Raw genomic sequence first — 26132 nt, 5'->3', positions numbered from 1 at the left:
TAATGAAGATTTAAGGAGCAGACTGCCCTGAAATATTCTAGACATTTTGAAACATGCATGTGTGGAAAAATGCTCTTTTTTTTCAATAACTGACTGACATGAAAGTTTTGGGTCTTAGGCTGAAATATACTTCCAATCGAAATTCATCTTTTTTTTAATTATGATAACTGACATAAAAAAGTGTGAACTTTGTGTCCTTTTCAGAAATCTAACCAGTTTTTAGACTCAGGAACTGCTGAGAGTCGTGCTAGGTTAGTCTGAAGATCACACTGAACTGCATGCAAATCAAAATAAGTATAAACTGTCTCTCTATAATGTTTAGCGAGTTAATCGTCCTTGGGTCACTGTCTTTATGAAACCATGTGTGCAACCAGGTCCAGTCTTTATCATGTCGGCGTCATACAGAATAGGACGCTCATGTAAATTTCGGTCGGCACTATTTACTCCAGGAGTCAGAGTCAGGAGAAAACTGTGTCATCTTCAGCCAGGAAACAATTAAAGAGTCAGACAGGAGCTTCTTTCTAACGCCAGACGGATAATACATTGTTTAGCAAAAGCATGCCTCCAGCCTTTGTTCCCTCTCCTTTAAACACATCATTGAGATGATTCATTTGTTTTTAGTTTTGCTCAAAGCCTCTCATACAAATGTTCAGCACATCATACACTTGCAGAAAGATGCAGAAAAAGCCTTGTATTTTTTTTTTTCTAAAATAACAGTTTCAGTTCAGGAGGCATGAAAGCCTGTTGTGAGCCGTCCAGACCTGAGATGACAGAGCTCAAACTGAAAACAAAGGATGATGCTTTTGTTGACTTCAATGCTGCTCGGTTGAGCTTTTTATTTACCCCAGAGATGCCAAAGCTCTAAGCGGAACAAAAACATAGACTATCCCACAAACCAGCAGCAGGAAAAGTCCTGCAGCTACAAATCAAAATGTGGAAACAAGATATCCTTTCAAAATGTGGCTAATGTGTGAGTGTGGGGGCTCAGGGAGGATGACACACTCTCCTCCCAGTCTCTCTCATCCATGATCCCGATGCTTCCAACCCCTAATCTCGACTGCAGATGCAAATAGTCTAAAAAACGTCCCTACCAAACATTTGCATTTAAACAAATGGATAAAGGTCATTTTGAAAAGCTGCCTCCTCATGAGTGCAGTGTGAGGTGGCATGTTCCATGTGTCCCTGCCCTCCTGTCAGCATAGTTAAAGCCCCTGCCGTGGCACGCCACACACAGTATGGTGCTGCTCACTGGGATTTAGCTACTGTAGGCAAATACAGCAGAGGGAGAACACAGAGGCCTGTGTGTGTGTATATGTGTGTGTGTGTTTGTGTGTGTGTGTGTGTGTCGGACTGCTCCACAGCATCATGGACACAGGTGAGACACTCATTCTTATACATGCTGCCAGCTGCTCCTGCTGTCATTCTTAGTCTATACAAATAATGTATTAAGCTGCAGGAATTGATTTTTTACAACCTTTTTAAACAAATGATTCTCTTTATTGAAGTGCAGGGAAGACTTCTATTAGTTTCTTTAAAGTGTGACATATGAATTTCTATACCACCTCATGGTTTTCATGTTATATGATGTTCACTTTATGAGATTGGTGTAGTTACTTAATAATGCAACAATTTACTGTTATTTAATCATTTATAGCATCTTTTAAAATCTGATTTTAAAAAGTGTATTTTGGCTTTTTTAATGATTCACATGGTTATTAAATTTGGTATTGTGTCACCTCTGATATTGATTTTATATAGAATAATATCAATTACTTTGTAGAAATTATATTTGAAAAGAAAAAATCCTGCACACTTGACAAAAGTTAAGAAGGACCGAAACGTAATTTCTTCTAATTAATTGGTGATACTCAGCAAGAGTAGTGTGTGGGATTTTTTCTTTTCAAGCAATAGTTTGTCACCCTATGCACCTACTTTATGAGATCGTTGGATGTGCGAACACCTCCTTAAATAACTAGAAATTATATCAGAAATGTTTCTGCAAGAACTAATGAACATGTCACCAAAAGTTTTCTCCATGTTGTTCACACACGTTACTTTCATAATTGAATGATTCTGTAATGAAGAGCACGTTGCAAGATATCACTAACAAGATTCACATTGTGAAAAATATTTAAATATGGAGCGATGCCTTAGCGTGAGTTTGCTGAAACATTTGATACTTCATCTTTTGACAGTACATGTTTTAAAATGATACAATCTTCATTATTTTGATGATCGATAGCTTCGCAAATTACCTAGGTCAACCAGAAGCTGCAGTAAGGTACAGGGAGAGAGAGAGAGAGAGAGAGAGAGAGAGAGAGAGAGAGAGAGAGAGAGAACTGTCTAAAGTATAAAATAAGTTTGCAATGTTTGTTTACCAAAACATATTTGTGCTAGTTCTACATTGTGCAGGAGTTTGTCTGCATTTTTTGGTAGTTAAAAACAAGCAATTACCCAATACTTGATGCTTAGGACTTTTATTTGTGTTGCCATGGTAACGAAATAGGTATCAATATTGTTTGCTATATTACTAGAGTCGTATAGAAGATAAATAGAAGATTTAGAATGGTGACAACCCATCTCTACTGGTGTTTATTTTTGAGGCAACAAATCGAGATTTTGACATAAACAAATTAAATGTCATGTTTTCACAAATCTCATTGGCTTAGCAGGGTTCTTATCTAAAATATGCATTCAAAAACCTGGGACCTCTTGCAATGAGTTCTTTTTGCATGCAATATCCGTTTGCATAATAATGTTTGCATTTTCATCGAGTTTATGCGTCTGCTTCCCAGGAATGTCCTCAAATCACAACCACCACACGTTTAAGATTTGTTAAGATTAAAGTCCTATTAGTGTAATGTTATTACATGTTATAATGTTATTTCATGGATCTTGTGAATATTTTTTTGTAAGCATGTTTTGAAAGTGAGTGCTTGGACTATATTGGACTCTTTTTTAGCAGTCCATTTGCATCGACCAAACCAAAGGCAATTTCCATGACATTTACACACCAATCCCAAAGAACCATTCGCCTATATGAATAAAACTGTCACAGATTCAAATCAACACACATTTGTGGGGATGGATGAAAATTTGTATGGAGTCATACAGTTTCTGGATTTGTATCAAATGTAGATTCTTAAACTGTCTTTCTGCTCCGTCTAGAATATTCTAAGAGGGTGTACCAAGGCGTTCGAGTCAAGCACACAGTCAAAGACCTGCTGGCAGAGAAGCGATCCCGACAGACAAGTGGGCCCAGATACAGTGTAAGCACAACCCTCCTCTAAACCGCTCGGCTTTTGTCCCTCCTGTCTCTCCCCACTTCATTTTTCTCCCAAACCAAACAGTGCAGCCACAGTTGACATTCTGTTGGTGGCACAATTAAGAGGTTGCCTTTTTTAAAAATCTCCTCTCCTTGTTTACATTTGGCTTGTTTTTGTGGACCAACGATCCATGGTTGATCCATTGACCACCTGTACCCCCCCCCCCCCCCGTCTCCTGCTCCCCCTCGGGCGCTCGCAAAGCCATTCTGTAAATATCTGTGTGTGGAGAGGGGCACAAAGAGTCCCATCCCCGACCTCACAAAAGAATACTGACACAATGCTCAGAGGTAGCGGCCATGATCTCCAAAAAAAAAAAAAAAAAACTCCCCTGGAGGTGGAGGCAGGGGGGCGGGGTGGGAAGCCCGAGGTGGACAGGTAACACAGAGAGGCAGAAAAAGGGGCCAGTGAAGGAGGCTGCCTATGCAAAGTTTGATCCCCGCACACCTGCCAGCCGACATTGTCCTTATGCCATGTACAGGCCACAGACAAGCCTCCTATTGTTGTCGCAGGAACACACGCCAGCACACACTCTCACACACAGTCACATTGATTCTGCTCTTAGACGTCTGCATGCACGAGCAAGACTGGCTTTTCACTTTCCACAAACCGTCTGTCAAAAGGCTTTTCCAGGACAGCATTCACTGTTTGCTTTCTGTTTAGCATCGGCATGTCCACTCCATGGATATGCAGCCTGCTAATGTCTCGCATAATAGGGGGATTGGGTAGGAGACAAAAGAGAAAGATACAACGCAGAAAAAGAGACAGGGCAAACAATGGACCAACTCCAGTGCAACAGCTTCAACCTCATTGTAAAGTTTGACTTGTCCTTTAAAGCTCCATTCAGGCGAGTGACTCCAAGCTACAGTGTGTTGCTGACGAGGTTCAAACTGTATTTAAGTTGTGCATCATTTCTTTTAAGCATCAACATTTCCCCTCTATAGATATTAAGGTTGTCAAAATGTCAAATTTTTTGTTGTGTGCTGTTTTAAGTTGAAATGATCTCCATTATTCTACTGATCGATAAGATTTAAAAGTCCTAAAGCTTTCATAACACTCCTTTTTCAGAAGCCATCTAAAGTTGCAACTAAGCTCTTGCCCTCTGTCTTAATTGCACAAATACATCTGCAGTGTGTTTGTGTCATTTAGATAGCCTGCTATTTTGAGAATTGAAAACAAGAAATGACGCAGTATTCGGTGCCCAGGAATTCTATTGTTGTGGTTGTGTGTAAAACAGGTTATCGATATCATTTGATTAAGAATCATATCATAGTCTACAATTCTGGTTTCATGACAAACCTAATGGCAATGCAGGTTACTAATGACTAACACAATAAGGGGATTTTGAGAAAGACAAAAATGACAAATAAGGAGACACATCCAAAAATGTCCTTCAACAGAAAAACATTTGATCAGCTTATATGTCTATGCAGAGTTTTGTAACTTAATTGCATGTAGCAGAGGTCAAAGCCGCCGGGCTGTGGGACACTGGGGGAGTTGTGAGTGGGAGGACAGCAGCAATTCATGGCTGTGCAGGTGACAGTTTGGAGTTTCGTCTAAACATAAATTCAGCGGAGGCAGAGCTGTTCTGAAAGATAAAGTACACATGTCGTTGAGTTTATCTTCAGTTGGCCAGAGACAAACAAATAGTTTCAGGGTGCAGGTGGTTATTCGAGGACTAAGAGCTAGCAGGTCAGCGAGCCTTATTATTACTGTGAAGCACAAAATGAAAAAATCAAGTCACTACTATTCCAATCTTCTCCTTTGAGTTTAGATGTTTTCTTCCTTTAAACATTAGTTACAAACCACAGACTTTTATATCAGAGCTACACACTGCCATTAGGATGTCATCCAGTGGTTTCTGGGCTGCTGTTTTTCAAGCCTAGGGTTGGGCGTTTGGGTTTTAAAAGTCAGGACTGGCCATATTTGGACATGGGGTAGGAGTCATCGAGAAGGTCTTTGGAAATGGAAATTTTTCTGACTATATAGGACTGGCTTTGTTAGAAAGATTCAGCCCCAGTACACAGGAACTGTAATTAGGATGCTAACTGTGTCAAGCAAAAAACACGTTTTAATGGACACATCTATGGGTGTGTTTTAATACACAAGAATTCTGAAAACGACATGCCCTCAGCAACTTGGCCATCAGAGGAAGTCATATCCTAAATCATACCTGGCTTTATCAAAAAAAATGTAAGGGCTTTGTCCACTGAAAGTGTTTTTTTTTTTTTTTGCAATGACAGCGCCTATTAGACATATACAATCAATGCAGTTCAGCATTTTCAGTATCTCAGAGGCCTAAGTGCCACTTCGCTCTCTGTGTCAGCTTTTTTTTATGTCACTGCGCATACAGCGCAAACAGTAGAAAATAGTTCAACTTTTTCTAAAGCTCCTTGTTCCTGAATGTCTCTGAGACGTAAAACTAATCCTTTCTTAAAACGACCCAAACTCGTCATTACGGGGGCACAATTCTTGTTTCCTTAGCTCTTTCATTGTCTTGTAAAATGTCCTTGAATTAAAGCAATTAGTAAGCATACAGAGCAATTTAAAACACTCTTAATGGTCACCGTCAAGGGAGAGGGGATGTGTGGTGAGAAAACTTGTGTAACTCAATAGTAGGCGCCTGCAGAAGCACTCTGAAAGTAAAGTAGCAGTCCATTACTCTAACAGGTGCATTTTTACTAAAGAGATATCATGCTTTATTTTAGAGGAGGCCCTACATTCATTGGGAAAATGTTCAATAAGATAAAACATCAAGTCAGAAGGAGGATCATTTTCTCTTTTGCTTTTATTTAATCAAAAATCTTTTTTGAGTTTAGATGAGTTTACCCCTGCTGGCTTTAGAACCTGAGGAAATATCACTTATATACTTAAAATTGTCACCTCTTTTTAAAGCCTTAAGCAAACAACACATGTATCAGAGAAACATTTATGCGTCTGATACATTGTAGTCCTCTGTGCAGTAAAGGCTTCAGTCCTGCCCAAATCTAAAAATGAGGACACAGTTTCAGTTGAGTTTATTTTGAACTCTCCTTATCCTGAGAGGTTAATGATGGAGGATTTCACGCCCTCACAGCTGAACTTGGTGAAATCCTTAATGATGGGTTTAGTATTTTGTTTAAAAAAAACAATTTTTATCCACAGCTGAAATCATCACCAACATTTTTTACTCCTAGCTTAGTTTCATTTTCAAAAGACATCAGTGGTCAGGGTTTTGATGTTTTTAAATTAGAGACTTTTATTTGTAAAAAAAATACATTTTTGTGATCTTGCTTGTAGATTTACAAAGTGGCTGAGTGTTATGAACAAGGGTTGTAAATTCAGTCCTAAACATCTGGTTTGGGGATTTTGAGAACACAACTCTTATCCTTTAAATTTGGCTCCAGAAAATCTGCCTGCATGCATCTGTGACCTGCGAATAACAGGAGCTGAGGTCAGTTCAAAGATTTACATGAGGGCCAGATATGAATGGTTTGAAAGCAGATCACATTTTATGACTTTAAACCATGAGATCCATGTTCGGCATGTGGAGACTGCAGCGTGTTGAAGTGTCCCAGTCAGGGGTCAGTGAGTCCACAGAGGTCTCAAAAACAACATCTCCAGAAGCAGCTCACTGCAGCCTTTGTTACTTTTAAAAGAAACACGCTTTCTAAGTGTGTTGTGTTAAGGAGGTTAAAAGTGTGCTTTAAATCTACAGTTGACTGGATAAATGATAAGAAAGGACATCCTTTTTTATATTGCTATCATGGACAGGACATCAAAACAGAAAAACAACCCTATCTAAAAGAACTCAAATCTCATGTTTTAAGACTTTTCTACTTGTGCATCTGTGACACTATTAGGAAGCATTTCCCATCTAACTACTATGGTAACAGTTCAGCAAGTGTTACATCCAGTAGTCTCACTTTAAGGCAGTTCAGTTGTATTTCAAAAAGAAAAAGCATTTTTAAAAAGGTATTCTTTAACCTTTTTTTATAAAGTCAGGGCTCAGTGTAGGTAAGCCATACTTCCATCACATTGGGTTGTACATTTCAGCACCTTTTCACCATGAATGTTAATAAATGACGCATGAAGACCTTGCCCATGCACATGCAGAGGGCACACAGTCACTCACTAAAGCCATCCCCAGTCCTTATGTTAGCGAATGCCACCTTTTATCTCCGGGAATAAAAGGGCCATTGAGAGCGTGCCGAGCAAAACTCTGACCACAGACTCAAAGTCCTCATGTTGGAGCAAGGCAAGCGAGAGTGAGATATATAAAGCTTCTTACGTCATTACAGTCCCATGTGCTTCTCTTTTCTGAGAGCGTTTCAATTGAGGTGCTGTGCCCAAACACGCCGCCCGTTACATAAATGATGGAGGACGGTGAGAAATGAAACCAGTGAGTGACATTATTATTCTACTGAAGAGACTTTGTGTGATGTGTTTGTGGATCAAACAACAAACAAAAACACTCAATACAAGATCAGAGTGAACTTAACTGATCCCAGTAGGGGAGTTGTGGTACCTCAGGAGCAACATGTGACCACATGAAACAGACTAGGAACAAAACATAGATTAAAGATGGAGTCCTACTCGTTTAGTTTCCCTGCAAATGAAAGTGTGCAAAGGATGAAAACATGACGTGTGAGATGTGTGTTTTGCAAAGGAAGGAAGGAGTTTTATTGGTAAGTGGAGATAAATAACATCCATCACTGCCCCCCTCCTCCACCACACACACACACACACACACACACAGGGGACAGTGGGGACGGTGGGAGCTTGAGCGAGCTGATTTCCATACGCAGCCTTCAGAGATGCACTGAGCCGTACCGGGGCCACATGAGGAAGTCTTGGCACTGGCAAATGACATTCAAATTCTGCCCTCAGAATTTGCTTGCCTCCCAGCCAGCACTGGCTTAATATCAACTCTTTCATGTTGGCAATATGCAAAGAGGTGAACCTATCATGCCAAACCTTGCGTGTGCATCCCTTTCGCTCTGATCGCTCGGACTTTGCAGGGAAATGTTTTTAGAACAAAAACAGAGATGTACAGCAGTGAGAGAATAAAATAAGTGATTTACTAGTTATGTGACTGAATGATTAACTTACCAGGAGGATGCAGCGTTTATGTAGCTCCATTCACAAAATCACCAGTTTTTTAAATCCTGAGAGCGCCAAAATTGATCTCAGGCACTTTGCAAATATACAGGTCTAGGCTGTACTCTTTATTATATTATTCAAAGAGACCTCAAATGAATCCAACATGAGCAAGGCACTTGGTAACAGCGTCAAGAAAACACCTCAGGCAGAAACCTCGAGCAGAATGGTGAACAGCCGTCAGTGGTTTGAAAGAGAGGATAAGAGACAGACACCAACAAAAAACCACAGACTTATGTTAACAATGCAACAAATAATAGTAGAAATATGTCTAATAAATCAGAGTTTGCCTCAGGGAGCTTCCTCTGCCCTCAGACTCCTACTGGTTCAGGTAAAAAAAAAAATTTTGGCAGAGAAAAAAGGAGGAAACCTCAGGAAGGAAAACACCAAGGGCTGATCAGTGGCACAACAGTCTTAGAGTGGGAATTAAATAAATATTGAAACACAGAAGTACTTTAATGTTATGTTCTGTGATACTGCATCAGCTCTCAAATCACCTGTTGGTCTTTACTAACAGTTTTCATTCAAAACTTTTTTTTACAGATGAGGGGACATGTTGATTCCTTTCTCTGCACCTCAGAAAAAGTAGTGCTCTGATGTTGGATGATACAGGGACTGGTATGGATTCAAATATTCATCCAACTGTTCTAATTGCATAAAAAAGGAAAGTTCCTTTAACCATTTTTTTTAGATGTTTTTAGTGCTATGCTTCATTTCTACATTTGCATAATATAGCATGTCTGCAGTACATACAGCTGTTTATTGAGCGGTAACCTCTGTTTCATGATATTTCATATCACCATGGTGGCTGCGTTACAGTTTGAGTACAGACTTTGTGCTGCGTTGAGGGCCTACATATTGAATTTTCATTTGTACCCACCACTGGTTCCAGCTCATGACGCTGACTAAGGTTATAGAACTAAAGCCACTTAGTTGCACACATCCCTAGTTTTTGCCTTCATGCCCACAGTGCATTGCGGTTTGAAAGCCCTCCCCTCTGCCTCTCCATCCCAACCTAAGCTTCATGAATTCTGATTAGTCATTTAACTGGTGCCGGCTTGTGTTGTTGACAATGATTAGCCACTCAAGTCAGCTATTTGCTCACTTCCCTAGTTTTTCATAACAAACAACACGTCTCAGTGTTTCTGTCCTGTATGTACCCGCCGCTTTCATACCCACAGTGCATTGCGTTTTGAAAGCCCTGCACTCTGCCTCAGCCGTTCCCTTCTTAAGTTACATCAATTCTCATTTCTTTGGTTTAGGATTGTTTTTCTGTCTTCTGTCTCTGACATTGTTGTTGTAACTCTGGTCAGAGGACATTACATCCTTGCTGTACCTCGTCTTTTTTTCATTCCAGTACAGCACTATCACATCACAATAATAAGACATTACAAAGATTATATAGTGGGTTAAAGTGAGTAAAAACTGTTTAAACTTTTCAGTTCATGGAATTCATGCTGTGCATCTAAACATTGCTTTAATGGAGATCCCAAAATACCAAATAAGACACCAGGAAAAGTCCTCTTTATCCTGCAGCCAGCTCAATCTCTATTAGCAGTCCTGGAGTCTGAAGGTAACATTACTGATAGGTAATCTGGATATGTGACAGGACACTTCAAAGTGTCATCTTTTAGTAAAGCCTGTATTACGACTGTACATTCTAGGGTTTAACACAAACAGTCGTTTTCTTAGAGATATGTCACCAAAATTACCCAGGGTGCTTTTCTGAAAATCCTCATTTCATTTCCTGTGGAGTTTTTTTTTTTTAATCAAATTTGAACTTGAATGAGATCAGGCCTCAAGCTGTGGTTCTTTTGTGTAGTTTCTTTTTCTTTCTTTTTCTTTCTTTTTTTTCTTTTACAGCAAACAAGTCTCTGCTTAGTCCCTTTTAAGCAAAAGAACACAATCTGTTTAGCTCTCCTTCATTTTGAACTCAGAGCATGTTTCTCATTTTAACCATGATGTAGATTCATGTTTGCACCGATGAGCTCATGCTGATTCCTGAAACATGGCGCGGTGATGATGACACATTGATAATCTTCTAGGGAAGCACAACAATCATAAAAGGTTTCTCTGTGATCTCTGCCTGCATGTCTTTTATGACTAATTTGTTCCTTCCTGGTATCGTTTACTTTCTCTTTCTGATGATGTAGGTAAAGTGTCAGGCTGAAAAAAAAAGGGCAAAGTTATAAATAACTTCTAATTACCAGACAGGTGCTTTATTATTTCATGCACACGGTCTGTATGAGATTTTGTCCTGCAGGGTGGAAGTGGAAACATGGCACTAACAGATACATATTTATGATTTTTTACACAGTTTTAATCTTCAGAAATCCGTGAATCGGTGCGTTGTCATGTGGATTTAAACGTTCATTTGGAATGGCAAAGATAGAGGATAAAATATAGAATTACTTTTAGTCAAGTGCTGAACTAAAAAATACATTTGCGGTACTCTTCTTGAGGTGAGGTGATTGTACTCCACTCCTGCTCACTGGCTTTAATCATAAAACAAAACTAATCTAACAGAGACATGCAACACTTCTTCTAGTAAAATAAAGCGCTACTTTATTTCCGATCTTATAAACGTTCTGTCACTCAAGCTGTGCTTTGTTCCAGGACCTCTACTCTTTAATCTAGTTAGCTGATTTGTTTTTGCCAACACAGCTTCTACAGATTGGCTCATTTTTGTTCACATATATAATTAATTCGATATAGATATATTAGGTATATAATAAGAAAAAAGGAAAAACCTTGGGCTCAAAGTTTCAGTCAGATTGAATGATAGACTTTTGAGGAGGAGCCTGATCTTTATTTTTTATAAAGCGACACATTCATACAAAAACACACAAATATAAAGTTTTGACATTTAATCATTTATTTATCATGCCGTTAATACTATAACGTCCAATATTCATCATGCCTTGTAAGAATTTGATGAATAAGAAGTAATCACAACAGTCAAGACTTGTGTAGTGTGTGTGTGTCGACCTGCTGGAAGTGTGTGACTGCAGCCAGTGTGAGATTCATTTGCATTTCACCCACATTATAAATCGTTGTGATGTAAACTCCCCACAACGGCCACGAGCATACTCATGAAAAGTTAAGAATAAGACACTGAAAATGTGTTTGAAGCGTCAAAAGGAGGTCATACATGTGTTGGACAGTGTGAAAAACTAACAGACTTTACTGAATCTGGAGTAAAACATTCTTTTAAAAGTCTGTTGAAGTCATGTTTTCACACACATGCACTCCTGTACATTTCTAGAATTTGTAGAACATATCAGTCAGACTGCTGCTGAAATCTTCCTGAAATGCTTGTTCACACACCACACAGCAGTAGCCTATCCCTTTGAGACTAGAGGAGGCAGGGTGGCAGGGGTCAGGGGGTGGAGGGGGTCTCAGAGGGCAAAACATGACCTAAAATGAACAACGCTGATGTAACAGAGTCTATTGTTCCTTCATATCAGTGTGTAGCTCAACACATAGAAGCAGTTTCATTTTCCTGAATATTTCCTGTTGTGTTCACACACCCACTGAACACTCACCTCGCCCCACTTCCCTCAGGACGGAGGTACAGAGCACTGAGGGGAGGAGCCTGATCCTTGCGGTTATAGCGGCCCTGAACAAAAGGCCTCTCTGAACAGGCCTATCTCTGTTTGTGTTATACTCTGTTTTTCTGTGTATGAATGTTCTTTGGTGGGACTTGTCTGTTTGGACAGTAACGGTGCTGTGGAAAATAATTTCCCCTTGGGGACAATAAAGTCTAAAGTCTAAAGTCTAAAGTCTGTTCTCAGATCAGGTCACCCTGATTTTCTAGGAGACCTGGCAGGACAACAATTCGGGGTAAAGAAAAACATTCGGCTGTTGGCGTTCTCAGTCATCCTGAAAGTTTCAGGAAGTTTTCAGGAGTATCGTGCGAAAGTGTGAAAGCATCATTCAAAACAACAGGAGGAGCTCTGTCACTATCTCCTCAGTATATAACTTGCATAGGACTGCAGGGACTGCAGGGATCTCAAAGAGTACAATACTGTCGAGGCAAATGTCAATTAAAAGAATTTTTTTTAAAATCTTCGTTTTTTTCTGAACTACAACTACAAAATTAGTGTCAATCAATTTGCCTTTTTGTGGAAAGATATTCTTTTTTTTTTAAAAAAACCCTATGATATATGATCTATAACTTATTCTGATTATTTTGTATTTTCTCTTTCACAGGGAGGATCCACCACTCCACCTTCGTTCGTCCAGATGCCAGGTGAGACTCTAAACTTTAAAGGATGGAAAACAACAGAACAGAAAAGAATGGCTTCATTGTCTTTGCACATTGTACAAAGAATTATTTCTTTATATATATATATATTTATTTGTATATGCTGTATGAATATTATTGCACATTTAATTTGACTTCATGCAGGACAAATCCGTCAATACACTCCCAAACATTGCACCCAATTAAACTACCACAATTCTTCTTAATAAGCACATGATTCAAATGTGTGTTTTTTGACTCATTTGTCTGCAAACAGAAACGTAAATGTAAGATGTGATGTTGCTCTCTGCAGGGTCCCACATGCTGCCCAGCTACTATGGCATGAGGCGTCCCTTCATGTCAGACTCAGACTTCTGCCCGTCCACCAAGCAGTTCTCCCCGGACGTCTACTCGTCCGCGCTGGGGGGGAAACCTCTGGGCTGCGAGCCCTCCTCCATGAGCAGCTACTCCTCCCTCATCGACAGCTACTACCCCGAGACCTTCGGGGACTACCGCAGTGCCGCCGCCTTCTCCAGCTCCGGGGGGTCCTTCCTGCCCTCGTCGGCCCTCTCCTCTCTGCTGCCTCCGTTCGGTGGAGAGTCTTCACATTTATTTCTGGTATGATGGGGGTCTTTGACAGAGATGACTGAGGCGGGGATGGAGATTTGTAATCATTTATAGGGATTAAGTGAACAACATGAACTCTGAAAACCACATTTTGAAGTTGCTTTATTTTAATTGTCGGGTTGCAGGGCTGTTTCCTTTAATGAATAGCACATCAGAGGAGAGACAGGAAATATTTGGAGGGTTAGGATGCAGCAAAAGGCCGAGGTCTGATTGGAGCCCACAGAACCCACAGCCTTATGGCCTCTGGGATGAGGACTATAGAATAGAATAAATCTTTATTGTCAATAGGAGGTGGTCATTTCCAGATACAGACAATAACACAGACATCATAGCAGCAACATTTAAACAGTTCACATCGTGGTTCAGATCTCATCAGTCATGTTGTAAGATTAAGGATGTGTGCTGCACTTGGGATAAATGACTTCTTAAATTCAGGTTTTAGTTGCCAGAGGAATTCTATAGCGCCTCTCAGAGCTCAGTGGCTCAAACTGACAGACAAGAGGATTAGCTAGGATACTCCTCGCCTTCATCCTGGTCCCATCAGTAAATAGTTCAGACAGAGGTTAATGTGGTTTCACTAGGGCCTAGTGAAACCACTCTGTTACAGGAGATACAGACATATTATCAAAGTATACATTTATGTATTAACATGATGAAAATGTGATCATCACATTTTTAAGATGATGATGTTTGGACTTAATGTCACAATTGTTAAGTCCACACGGTTGGAATATAATCAAGCTTCCAGTATTAAAGCAAGATAAAAAGATCAAAATAAAAAAGGGTCAAAGGGTAAAGACTTTCTTCTTCTTCTGCATTTAGAGTTGCTGAGAATAATCTATAAAAAAACAACCTCCTCTTTCTTTCATTGATTGTTTTTGACATTTATAATTAATTATTTTACTTTATTCTTCTCACTTTGACTTTATCTTTTAAAATACAAAAACAACAAATCTCCCTCTTCTTACTGTTTTCTTTCCTCACACCTGGCCCTATTACTCATCCACTATCTCCTCAATGTAACTCAACCATATTCCCTCCCATGTGAAAAGAGTCCCTGCAGGAGAAATGAGTGTTGCGGATGAAGTGAAACACACACAGTCCTCACATATTCAAATCAGGGTTAGACGTGAGAGTCCGTCAGCCTTCTGTCAGAACACTGCTCCCACTGTTTGTGACTATACGTCCACTGCAGCTCTGCAGGAAAGACTGTCAAAAGAAACCCTTAAGAGGAAGTTTTATACCAAGTTTTTAGAAATGTTTTTGTTTATATAAAATGTCTTTAACTGTGATTTACCTGATGTGATTAATGTGACAGATCCATCAAGCTTAAGATAAACTTTGGAATACATATTTTGTGCAGAATGAGGGTTAAAACAAAAAGGTCTAAAACACAGACTTTATTTAGTTGATATAGCACCTTGATTTGTGTGCTTCTGTTTGAGGCTTCATGTTTCCAACTGGCCGGGTCCATCTTGTTTTATGGAGCCAGAAGTGACAACATTTACAAGGAGTTTGATATGCATTACTCCATCTCTATCCTGGTCGTCTGGTAGCTGTTAGTATCCACAGCTAGCCCTGCATAAATGATCGCCTGCTCTATGGTCTTATTAAGCATGAATGGTGTCATAATAATGTTCAGAATACCATCATGGGATGTTGAAGAAAGTTATGCAGAAGAGATTGACGCCATGGAGTTATTATGAAGATTACAGAGGAAATGAACCAAGTGAGAATAGGCCTTCAGACTCCTTCTGTTTTAAACCCAGTAGAGTCGCCCCCTGCTGGTCATAAGAAAGAATGCCAGTATAAGGCACCTCTTACTTTGCCAACAAGGGCATCCAACCGTCAAAACAAAAGAACATTACAAAATGAGCTTTCTGACTCAATCAGAAAGAATGTGTGCCGCTTTTATTCAGTCGACTAAATGAATGGATGATTGATCTTCTCCTCTCCCTGCCTCAGAGAGACTCGTGGGAGCAGTCGGTTCCAGAGCCCGTATCCCAGATGGAGTCTCTGTGTCCTGACAGCCTGGCCTCCGTCAGTGTCCCGCCCTCCATGCCCAGCCCTGACCCCCCGGGAAGTCCCTCCCAGTACCGCTCCCCTAGCCGAGGCTCCTCCCTGGTCTCCAGCAGCCAGCCCTACACCCTGCACCCTCTGGATGACACCCACTACCACCCGCTGACCACCAGCAGCTCCTACCCGCTCCCGTCCACCTCCTTCTCCTGCCCCCCTTACATGAGCAGCTCCGTCAGCGACCTGGTGTCCAAGATGGTGACGGAGGAGGCCGCGGACAGCCTCCCCGCTAACGGCGAGGGTCACCCCTGCTGGGCCAAAGAGGACGGCGTGAGCTCCTGGTCGCCCTACGAGATCAGGAGGGCTTACTGAGGCAGAGAGCGGAGATTTCACAGACAATTAAAGCATGAACTTGACAGAACAGCTGTAAAGCTTGTTTGATAAGACAATGTCAGAACCTTTACCAAAGAGAAAATTAACATGTTGATATGTTTGGACTATGTTGGCCGAGCTGCCTGTTTTACATCCTTTTCTGTCTCCTTTCTGTGTGTAATATATGTGCTTTTGTTTTACGTTAATGACACAGCGTGACAAGCATGGACTGAAAAACAACTCCTTTGGAAAAAAAGATTAAGTGATGTAGTTTGGTAAACCTAAAAGGGCCGCCACTTCTTGATGTATCATATAAAGACTTCAGAGAATCATCCTGAGGTAGAGGTTGAACTGCAAACAGATTTTAGTCGACGATATCAAAGGTGTATCTTGCAATGTGAATGGCTGACAGTTTTCTTGTCCAAAGTGACATATATATATATATATATATATATATATATATATATATTGGACGACACTAGACTATACATTAAAATACTAAGTTAAAGTTATTTCTGTCCTCCACAAAAGAGTTTGCAGTTGGATGTTATGTGGCTCCTTCAAACGGAGATAAGCCCATATAAAGGTGACACTAAGTTTGGTGCAGAAACACAAGCATTACACCTGATGCTTTTTCCCCTCAGCATCGTTTGTGGAAATGAATGACTGACTTTATGGTTAGAAGATCATTTCAGAGAAACAATCCAATTCATTACAAATATTTTAGTTCGCATTTTGTCAAAAACACAACATCTCCACGATGAATTGGTGCCATTGCATCTTGCTTTCCACTGGTCTGTGTGTTTAGTCTCTACATGCTATTGTCTATCTTCTGCCTGAGCCCGTAAGAAAGTGACATCTAAAGTTAGAGTGGAAAGGGTTTAGATTTCAGAGTAGTTACTTCAAATGTACACGTCGATAATGTAGAATGATTTACATTTTGTGTTTCAGTGAAAATAAACAGACAAGCAGAATTTCAAAATTGTGTGTATCTGATCATTAGTGTGTGTGTGTGTGTGTGTGTGTGTGTGTGGGGGGGGGGGTTATATACAGTAGAATAGAATAGAATAGATGTTTGTTGCCATTTGCACAGGTACAGGACAGTACAGGTACCTTGGAATTCTTGTGCGTTTCTCCCTGAGTCAGCTTCTACAAAAAAAAGTTAAAATTATATATAAAATAGAATAGCATTGTAAGAAAAAAAGAGTAGAAAGAGTAGAAAAGTACAAAGAAAGTTGTAGTAACAGCTAAGTGATTTTTAAAAAAATTGTACAGAATTTACAGAAGTATATTAGCAAGCAACAACTCGGACCCCAAAGTAGTCTGCAATCACCCAATATATTTATAGAGGGAAGGTGTAGCTGCTACATCATGATAAAAAAACACAAAACAAATCAAAACAACAGAAATTTGCTAAAAATGAAAAAGATTTGCAGCTTGAAGTGAAAATGCACATGCAGTGACAGAACATCAGTGCAATGCAAAAAAGCCATTTATCAATCAATCAATCTTTTTTGTCCAGTGCCAATTCACAACATGTTATCTGGAGACACTACACAAAAGATCTTATTCTTTATTATTTTATGTTACAAAGACCCAACAGCAATCCATCATTATCTGCAGAACCTGTGTTTGGGATTACAGGAAGAGCGATCGAACGAGACAAATAAAACAGATTTACAGCTACAATGCCAGTAATAATAGTAAAGGTATGTGTGTTATAAGCAGTGACAGCAAAGTATGACCAGCGACTGATCGGGCAAATATTGACATTAAAAACTGATCATGTTTACTTTAGCAGTCGGAGTTGAGCAGCTCTGAGATTCACAATGAAAAGTTATAATAATAATTATGATAGTGACATGATGTCATGATGACATCACACTTCTTCTCATGATTACTGTCATGACATTTTTGCATCATATCATTGCTTAGATATTTACATGAAATAACTGAGTAGATATGGAAATTCATTATTCTTAAATAAATGGTTTATAAAATCAAACATCTTACACGAAGCATCAAGATCAAGATGAACTTTATTGTCGAAGTGAGAAATTTGTCTTGGACCCTTCACCCATGCTGAGACCACAAAAAGACAACATTCAATTATCATTCACACTCAACATAGAACATTAGATATTTATAAATTACATTAGAATAACTCTACAAAGATTAATAACATCAGGTTCTTAAAATGCTTATGAATCCTCACAGGAAAAATAGATACAGAACATATGGGCTTGAATCTTTTTTTTCTTTTACACCCAAAAGGGATTTCATCCTTTAGGTCCCTCGAGTGTTTTTAATAAAATAACTGACAACAAGATAAGATAAGAATATGTCTATAGTTAGAGCACTCACTCACACATTGATACAAAAAGCAGATTTAACATCGAAATGTAATTAAAGTCTGAAAACAGGATATTAGTCTCTCTATTTTCAAATGAAAGTTTATGTTCTTTGTTGAAAGGTATTAATAATAAAAACAATGATAATAAATTTCTGCATAAGGCGCTTTCAATCCAAGTGCTGTACATGGATTCAAGATTTTAAAAAATAAAACAGCAATGACAATTGATTTTGTTAATTTTTTAAAACAATTTACACCCATTTGAAACACACAGGACATCATTTCTACTTTTTTATTATTGAGATCTCAGAGGGTGATCATGGTACATTTGGGGGCATTATTCTAAGAGGTGGTAATGTCCAGCCCCTCTCATGTATTATCAATATTATACAGTCTAGTTCAGGAACAGCAAAACGACAATCTCAGTTATACTTAGTCATCATGAAGACCTTCATATGAGGTTGTTCGTATCAAAAACAAACACCGTAACACTCACGTTGTACAGGCATGTCAGCTGGGAAGAAGTTCTTCAATTTGGCCACTAGATGAAGCTGCTGCCTCACTGCGCCAACGTAATGCGGCAAAGGAGAGAAGGGAGAAGATGTTAGACTGCAGAGCGCAGGGAAGAGGGATGTAGAAGTTTTTCATGTGGGTCATGTACTGAGGAGAGGAGTTTATTAAAAGTGCTTCAGATGTTTAAAGAAAGATCTTAAAGGCTGAGGGGAAAGACACAAACATTATGTGCGCTTTTTAAAAAAAAGTGGTCCATCTATCATTTTCTTTCTAAACGGATGAATTACTTTTTTCAAACTACTGCATCTTATGATCATAAATATATAATAATGGAAAGATAATAACACTAAAATGTCATAATATTAGTCTGGAAATGACGCTGATAATATTATACCGGGTTTCATTAAATAATGTTTGTCCAGTTTGGGAGAATGCAGATCTGCAGATGTTTGCAGCTGGCTTAAAAGGACATAAAATAGGACAGTTTTACATTTCCTCTATCATTTTTATAAAGTCTTTTGTATATCATGTTCGCCCAACATCTTTCTTTTAGTAAAAAAAAAAGTATTTCAGCTGTTATTACAGGCTGATCTGCTATTTAATATTACTGCTGTCTGAAGTACAATCATAGTTTGCATTATCTGAATTAAAACTAATATAAGTTGTGTTTTAAAAATTGTAACGAAGTTTAACAGACTATGGGGAGATCGGGTGGACGTGATTTGGTGCTAAATTAAAAAGGATTTTAACACACCGAATTTTTCCTAAGGAATAAATAGCCTAAGTATTGTGGAATAAACTTTATTTAAAAAATGTAAATATATAAAATAAACTCTGTTAAATATAAAGATTTGAAAGAAAAGAAAGCCACTAAGTGTCTCCCCGCATCCCTCAGCAGGTGAGAGCGCTCAGAGCACCTTGCAGGCCTGCGCTTCCAAAGATGGCTGCTGCCCTTTGCCACGCCCACTTATTCTCCAATTTTATGCGTTTTTGTCTAAAATAAAGTTTATATTTGTGTTTAGATGCAACATCGGTGTTTTCAATGCTCGCAATAATCATGTGGGCGCAGATAAAAGTTGAATTTCGTTTTAAAGTTGCGCTAAGAGCATCCAAGGCTGCAGTGCCTAATGAGGGGGTGTGATGCTCTGATATTGGAAAAGGAGGAAAAAATTAATAAAAGTATGATTTGTTTTCGGTCAAAGTGTAAAATTATAATATATTGTATTAAAGTGGGGCTTATGTGATGTCCATGCGTGGTGAGTTTCATCCAAAAATCGATACAACTCGGTTGCCTCTGAATATTCAAATTGAAAGTAACGCGCAATCAAAGTATTGTCAAATCATTGAGTTCTAGGGGTTTTAAATAGTAGGCATGGAGGCAGAAAATCTCAAACTAATATGTCCCCAGCTATATTACTATATTGTTGTATGCTCTGACTCTGCTGTAAGACATTTGTGTTGAGATTTTTGGAGACTTTTGCACAAATTTCGTTCTTGGCCATATTGCTGAGGCAGAAAAGGACATTGTTGAGTCCCACAGGTCTTTTTCCAGGGAGCCTCTCTTCATCTCAGCCATCATGTCTGGTGAGTTTCATGTCGGTTTTTCGTTTGGATAATCATTTTGTTGCGTTTTGTTTCTGTTAAAAAAAGAGAAAAGAGGAAAAAGAGGGAAAAGTTTAGTGGCACAGTTACAATCATAACATAGACACGTGCAAAATAAGCAAGTTTTCCTTCAGATTATCTTTTTGTTACAGATTTAAATAATATATAAAATGACCAACGGTAAAAAAAAAAATATATATATATATAAAAAACTTTATGTTCAATAAATCGGTGTTATTTAATACCACCTGTTTGCTACTGTGGATCAGAGGTGTCAATGTTTTCCATTCAAACAGCCCACAGAGCTTTACCGACTTTAATTGAGTTATTGTTTGTTACATTCCTATGACCATGGTGTGTTTGTAAAAGCCAGAACAGTATTTAAAGATCACCATTTAAAGTCACATTTTATTTTAGATTACAACTAGAAGCGTCTGTGCGCGGACTGCTTGTGCGTAACAGGTCGTTATGAGGAACCGCGTTGGAGTGGGATGTGTCTGCTGCGTGATTTTGGCCCACTATTTGTCACATTTAAGACAAATCATGAAGTAGCATTTAGCCGTATGAATATTTATCAGATGATGTTTCGCAGCATAGGCTTATTCTCCTTATCAAATCGGCTCTTTCCCCAAACGCCTCACCACTCCTGGGTGCATTAAATTACGCCTTTAGGCCTGATTTACCTGCACCTATACGAAGCGTTCTTTCTGGGCTACTAAATCAGGCTTCATTATCAGGAAAAATACGGCCAATTATTGTCCGTGTAAAAGCCACAGCATTTAACTATTACATATCCAATGATGGGGGCAGGGGTGATTTGAATAAAGTTACAGAGATTGGAGTAACTAGAGCGTATATTTGAATTATAAGAGGCTGGAATTGTTGTTGAACTTTTCCACAAAATAACAACAATCTGCTCAAACTGAAGCCCAAACTGATTTTTTAAAATGATCGGAAGCAGGTAATGCGGAGCTGGAATGCACAAAGTAAATAGATCGTGTTTTCGTGCATCGGTATAACACTGCTTTGCCGATTAAAACTTCACTTTGTTGCCGAATATTAGGCACATATATTGCTCTGAAGATTGATTCCAACGCGTTTGCAGTTTACAGTTTAAAGTTTGAGCTACCGATCGTTACACAGACTCCTCTGAGCTCTTTGTTTCATGCGTTTTACGCAGTTGCCAAGAGTACTTTTATCCAACTTTACCACTCGATCAAACACGCGTTCTAACCTTAAGATCACTACGAGTTTCTTATGTCGTACGTCAATGCACGTTATTCTGCATTCATGATTAGAAATATGTACTTACTGTGGCGTATTTTGTGCCGCTTTCCTTTGTTCCTGGTTTGGGCGGGGTGGATCGGGAACGCGGATAACACATACAGGCTGCAGAGAAGAGAGTCTGCCGACGGCGTAATAGGACACGCAGAGCCGTGTTGTGCCGTAAAGTGGGAGCCCTTTCCGGGAGCATTAGAGGGCTGCGGGGCCGGGACAATGAGGCAAAAAATAGCCGGAGCCACAGCGCGCAATGAGCGCTCAAAATGCACTTTTTACGCAGCGCAGATTTTGACAAAACTTTGAATAAAGAGACTGACACACAGTTCAAACTGCAGTTATTTGTTTATTATAATATCCACATGACTTACAAAACTGTTTCTACAACGAAACGTAATTCATCATGTAGTCTATTATGCAAGGGAAATGTGGAAACATGAATGTGGAAGAAAATTATATTTTAGGTTATTGTGGAAAATTAATGTTTTATTTTAACATGTAAGGACAGAAAACACATGGTGGGTTGTAACTGACTGGGGAGGGAAGGTTGTGGTTGGGAAAGGGGGGGGGGGGGGGGTCAGCAGGGTTGGGCAAGGTAGAGCAAGATTGAGTGTGAGCTTTTGTCCTCCCTAATGGAGGTTGTTCAATAAACATGAGTGACACGCTGATATCTTCATACAGATAAGCCCAGGGTGTATCAGGGCGTCCGCGTGAAGACCACAGTCAAAGAGCTGCTGCAGAGGCATCGAGCCCGAGAGGCCAACAGCAAGAAAGTTAAAACGGTAACCACTCCTCCCCATCTCTCTCGCTCTCTCTCTCTCTCTCTCTCTCTCTCTCTCTCTCTCTCTCTCTCTCTTTTGTTGTGTATTCACTGTCACTATACCTTTGCCCCTGATGAAGGAGAGACAAGTAATAAACTGTTAATGTCTGACTAGGCTATGATCAAATCTACGTTGAGCCATTAAGCACGCACATACACAAACACACACACACACACACACACCACACTCCGCCACTTACAGTGAATAAAACACAAAGCTAGGAGTTATGACAAAATATCTAATATATATATATATATATATATATATATATATATATATATATATATATATATATATATACATAATATAGAAACTCGTCCACGCTTTTGTTTCCTCCGGGCTCGACTACTGCAATGCACTTCTCATCGGAGCCTTCTCCTCTGCTGCCCTATGGGCCCTTCTAAGGGACCCTTTCCCTTAGACCACTGCTTTTAGATCTTATTTTATGCTTAGGTTCTTAACTCTGATTTTACCTTTCACTATTGCTACTGTTTTTATGGGTTTATTGAATTTGTAGCACTTTTTGTTTAAATGTAAAGTGCGTTATAAATAAAATGTATTGTTATTATTATTTTTATTATTATTATTATTATTATTATTATTATTATTATTATTATTATTATTATTAATAATAATAATCTGCTTTCGTTCCACCCTTCTTCTCCCTCCTTTCGTCCCGATGAACAGACATCCCAGGCTTGCTTTGATCTCCCGGATCTATGCCCGTCCCCTTTTCCAAGTAAGTTTAACATCCAAGTCCAGTATTTAGGATTAAATGAACGATTTTAAAAGTAAAGATCTGCTGCAGACCTTGAAACCAAACGGAAAGCAGTTGATAGGCTACACCTAGATGAATACAGTTAGACAGTTTAAGTCAATATAATCCAGTTGTTTAGGAAACTGTTTAGAAATATCTAGTGTCCTCAAACTCAATCAGAAACTGTGGTTGGATTAATCCAAAAGAATCCAAGTCGAACACGATCTGCTTGATGACAGACAGCAGCCTTCCCTGCCCCCCTAAAACCAGGAACAAAAATACTCACATGAACTCTTCAGTCATGACCAGTTTACTCAGCAAAGTCTACCTAGAATATATTTCTAGTCTACTGACCGCCCCATAGCAAATGTGCAGGGTTCCTTCTTATAAACTAAGCCTACATTCAAATGTGTTGGCTGATGGTGTCATGACATCACTCGGAACTTATAGGCTCTATTTAAATGTCTTCCTGTGATCTGTATAATATGCAGATACGACACTGCACTCTGTTTGAATGCGCTCTGGAAGATATTTTTCTCCATTCAAATCTATTTTGTATTTGGACGGACTAGGAAAAGAAGTTATTCAAACTTTTATTTTATAAAACAACTTATAAGGATCTCTTTTTTTTTTCATTTTTAAACCGTGTTATTTATCACAGGAATGAAACAATGGGACGCGAGTTTCCCTTTATTCGTATCTTTGCAGGTATTTTAAAATCAAATGTTCATGTTCCTCTCCGTCAGATCGCTATGTGGACCCTCCCCCTGCCGTTCCGCTTGCGGCCGACTCGAACAGCTGTGCTGCACGATCCATCCAGCTGCGCACCGCCTCGTTCCCTTTCCCTGACAGCTCCTGCAACATCCAGATGCAAGAAAGCACATTTGACGACATCCAGCAGCAGCTTGGAGACATGATGTTGCCCAGCAACGGATTCAATGTCAGCAACAACAACCACAGCAGCACCGTCGGTGGCGGCGGCTGCTCCGCTTCCCTGCCTCCCCTGTCCACCCTGCCGCTGCCCTGGTGCCATGGACTCTCCTCTGATGCGGACTACTATGGCCAGGAGATGGTAGGTTTCACCCACTGAGACAAAGTAAACCTTATCTAAAAAAAACAGAAGTGTTGTTGGATAAAGCTTAAATGCCTGGGTGACAGGAGCCTAATTAAGAGCAAAAGTGTAGTGCAAAGAAAATACCCAGGTTGTTGACTGAAACATATGCAGAATAGGACAGTTACAATTATAAATAATAATAATAATGGCTTTATTGATATAGCACCTTTAAAAACATATGTTTACAAAGGGCTTTGACAGTTAAAGAAAATGCTTACACTCAGGACAACAGAGCAGACATCGACAGTCAGGCCAAACAGAGAGTACACAAATAATAGAAATGCAAATTACAGGAATAAGAAAGATACAACAGGCAGGACTCAAAGGGCAGTTAAAGCTACAAGGTGAAACAATTTAGAAAAAATAAAAAGTAATAGAGGAGAGAAGTGTAAATCATTACAAGAAGGAGTAGCAACGGATAAAAGCAAGAGAGCAGTAAACTGAATACAGGAAAGGATCCATTAGAAGATTAAGAGCAATGAAATGAATAAAGGAAGGCATTCAGGTTCAGATTCTTTATTGTCCCACAAGGGGACAATTGTTTTAAATCAAGACAACGTTGAAGAATCAGACAACACAACAAAATATAAAACAATATAAAACATCGTGATAAAATCAGCCAAAATAGGAACTCCTACCAAGTAAAGTGCAAAGTGGAGGTGTGCAAATATGCAGATGAAGTGCAAAAAGAGCAGGGGATAGATTGATAAAAGCATTTAAAAGGTGAAATCACATAAAGGCAAGTCTAAGGTGCATTTTTAGAAGTGATTTAAAAGATGTCACTGTGAATTTACAAGTTTCTGAATTTTATGGTCCTACAGCTACGAATGACTTCTAACCCCCCAGGAAATATATCATTTAACAGTTTCTGAAAGAGGTTTGGCATGCCTGATTCCGTTTTAGCAGAGACATGTATTTACAGACATGTTGCTTTAATTAAGTGTGTGTGTGTGTGTGTGTGTGTGTGTGTGTGTGTGTGTGTGTGTGTGTGTGTGTGTGTGTGTGTGTGTGTGTGTGTGTGTGTGTGTATTAGAAAAGCCTGGCCTGCTAGTATGTTAAGAGTAGCTCATAATGTCAGGGTTGTTTTTTCACTTTTTAATACATTAATCAAATGTTCCAGCAGACCAGTGTGAATTCCTTGAACCATCATATCCTCCTCTTTCCTCCTCAGGCTCCCTGCTCCTCCCCGGAGTACCTGAAGCACTGCAACCCCATGGATCCAAACAGCTACTCGCCACAGGACTCCTTCTCCTCCTCCTCCTCCTCCTGTTACGACTCGCCCACGAGGATGGAGTCCAGCTACCACGGCGGCTTCGCCTCAGAGCACTACCACTATCAGAACTGCAACCTCCAGGACTGTTACTGCCTGCCCCACTGCTGGCCCAGTCAGCAGGAGAGCTTCTCTGCCCCTGAGTATGTGCCTCACTACAACCCGACAGACTATCCCTACGCCTGTCCTGCCGAGGAGAGCTACTTAAGGAGGGATCTGCAGATGAGCTCGGAAATGTGTTACAATGTTCTATGATGAGACCTGCAGCAGTATTGCTTTTTTTGTCTCTGGACTGTAAATATGAATCCCTTCAGTAAGCTTGATGGTCTGCTTTGCATTTCAATGTGTGTGTGTGTGTGTGTGTGTGTGTGTGTGTGTGTGTGTGTGTGTGTGTGTGTGTGTGTGTGTGTGTGTGTGTGTGTGTGTGTGTGTGTGTGTATGCTCTGACTGACAGTTCCCTTCGTGGAATATGATGATTGAATGCATGGCGAAAAAAATAACGATATTTTTGTATGAACTACTTTTTTAGTACTCAGATTTATTTTCTTACATTTCTTACACAAATTGTTTCTGTTCTAAATAAATATGTGCTTAATTTACCACCATGCTTTAGATTCATTGATGTCTATGAAATGCAAACACAGACGAGTAAATATTAATAATGTGTTAGTGTCAGTTACTGGTCATCTGCTCTTGCAGGT

At 39.5% G+C, this 26132-nt stretch overlaps 2 protein-coding genes and 2 long non-coding RNA genes across 4 annotated transcripts; 2 read left to right on the top strand and 2 right to left on the bottom strand.

The window, feature by feature from the left end:
- Nucleotides 1-1168: 1168 nt before the first annotated feature.
- On the top strand, nucleotides 1169-16699 carry LOC109992328 (POU class 2 homeobox associating-factor 2). The gene is made up of 5 exons (XM_020644879.3): nucleotides 1169-1375; nucleotides 3169-3269; nucleotides 12675-12714; nucleotides 13022-13326; nucleotides 15301-16699. Exons 1-5 carry the CDS (start codon nucleotides 1366-1368, stop codon nucleotides 15721-15723), a joined length of 879 nt encoding a protein of 292 aa, XP_020500535.3. The 5' UTR covers nucleotides 1169-1365; the 3' UTR covers nucleotides 15724-16699.
- A 1045-nt stretch (nucleotides 16700-17744) lies between these two features.
- LOC114920885 (uncharacterized) lies at nucleotides 17745-22165 on the bottom strand. Its single transcript, XR_003809171.2, has 2 exons — nucleotides 21504-22165; nucleotides 17745-20226 (listed from the first exon to the last, which is right to left on the bottom strand). It is a non-coding gene; the product is annotated as an uncharacterized lncRNA (long non-coding RNA).
- On the top strand, nucleotides 20034-26031 carry linc.pou2af1 (lnc RNA pou2af1). Its single transcript, XM_020644861.3, has 5 exons — nucleotides 20034-20173; nucleotides 22151-22251; nucleotides 22978-23029; nucleotides 23794-24119; nucleotides 25333-26031. The coding sequence occupies exons 1-5, from the start codon at nucleotides 20167-20169 to the stop codon at nucleotides 25684-25686; spliced, it is 840 nt and encodes a 279-aa protein (XP_020500517.1). The 5' UTR covers nucleotides 20034-20166; the 3' UTR covers nucleotides 25687-26031.
- Nucleotides 23725-24512, bottom strand: LOC136180533 (uncharacterized). Its single transcript, XR_010667153.1, has 2 exons — nucleotides 24380-24512; nucleotides 23725-24154 (listed from the first exon to the last, which is right to left on the bottom strand). It is a non-coding gene; the product is annotated as an uncharacterized lncRNA (long non-coding RNA).
- Nucleotides 26032-26132: the final 101 nt, after the last annotated feature.

Source organism: Labrus bergylta, chromosome 11 (genome assembly GCF_963930695.1).
Source record: "Labrus bergylta chromosome 11, fLabBer1.1, whole genome shotgun sequence".
NCBI lineage: Eukaryota > Metazoa > Chordata > Actinopteri > Labriformes > Labridae > Labrus > Labrus bergylta.
This window is presented reverse-complemented; position numbering and strand designations above follow the sequence as displayed.

What these genes read in the sequence shown, in the direction of transcription:
- LOC109992328 (XM_020644879.3), top strand. An exon ending in CAAGTGGGCCCAGATACAGT is followed by an intron (nt 3,270 to 12,674) that starts GTAAGCACAACC and finishes TCTCTTTCACAG; the next exon opens with GGAGGATCCACCACTCCACC. An exon ending in TTCGTTCGTCCAGATGCCAG is followed by an intron (nt 12,715 to 13,021) that starts GTGAGACTCTAA and finishes TGCTCTCTGCAG; the next exon opens with GGTCCCACATGCTGCCCAGC.
- linc.pou2af1 (XM_020644861.3), top strand. An exon ending in ATGCCCGTCCCCTTTTCCAA is followed by an intron (nt 23,030 to 23,793) that starts GTAAGTTTAACA and finishes CCTCTCCGTCAG; the next exon opens with ATCGCTATGTGGACCCTCCC. An exon ending in ACTACTATGGCCAGGAGATG is followed by an intron (nt 24,120 to 25,332) that starts GTAGGTTTCACC and finishes TTTCCTCCTCAG; the next exon opens with GCTCCCTGCTCCTCCCCGGA.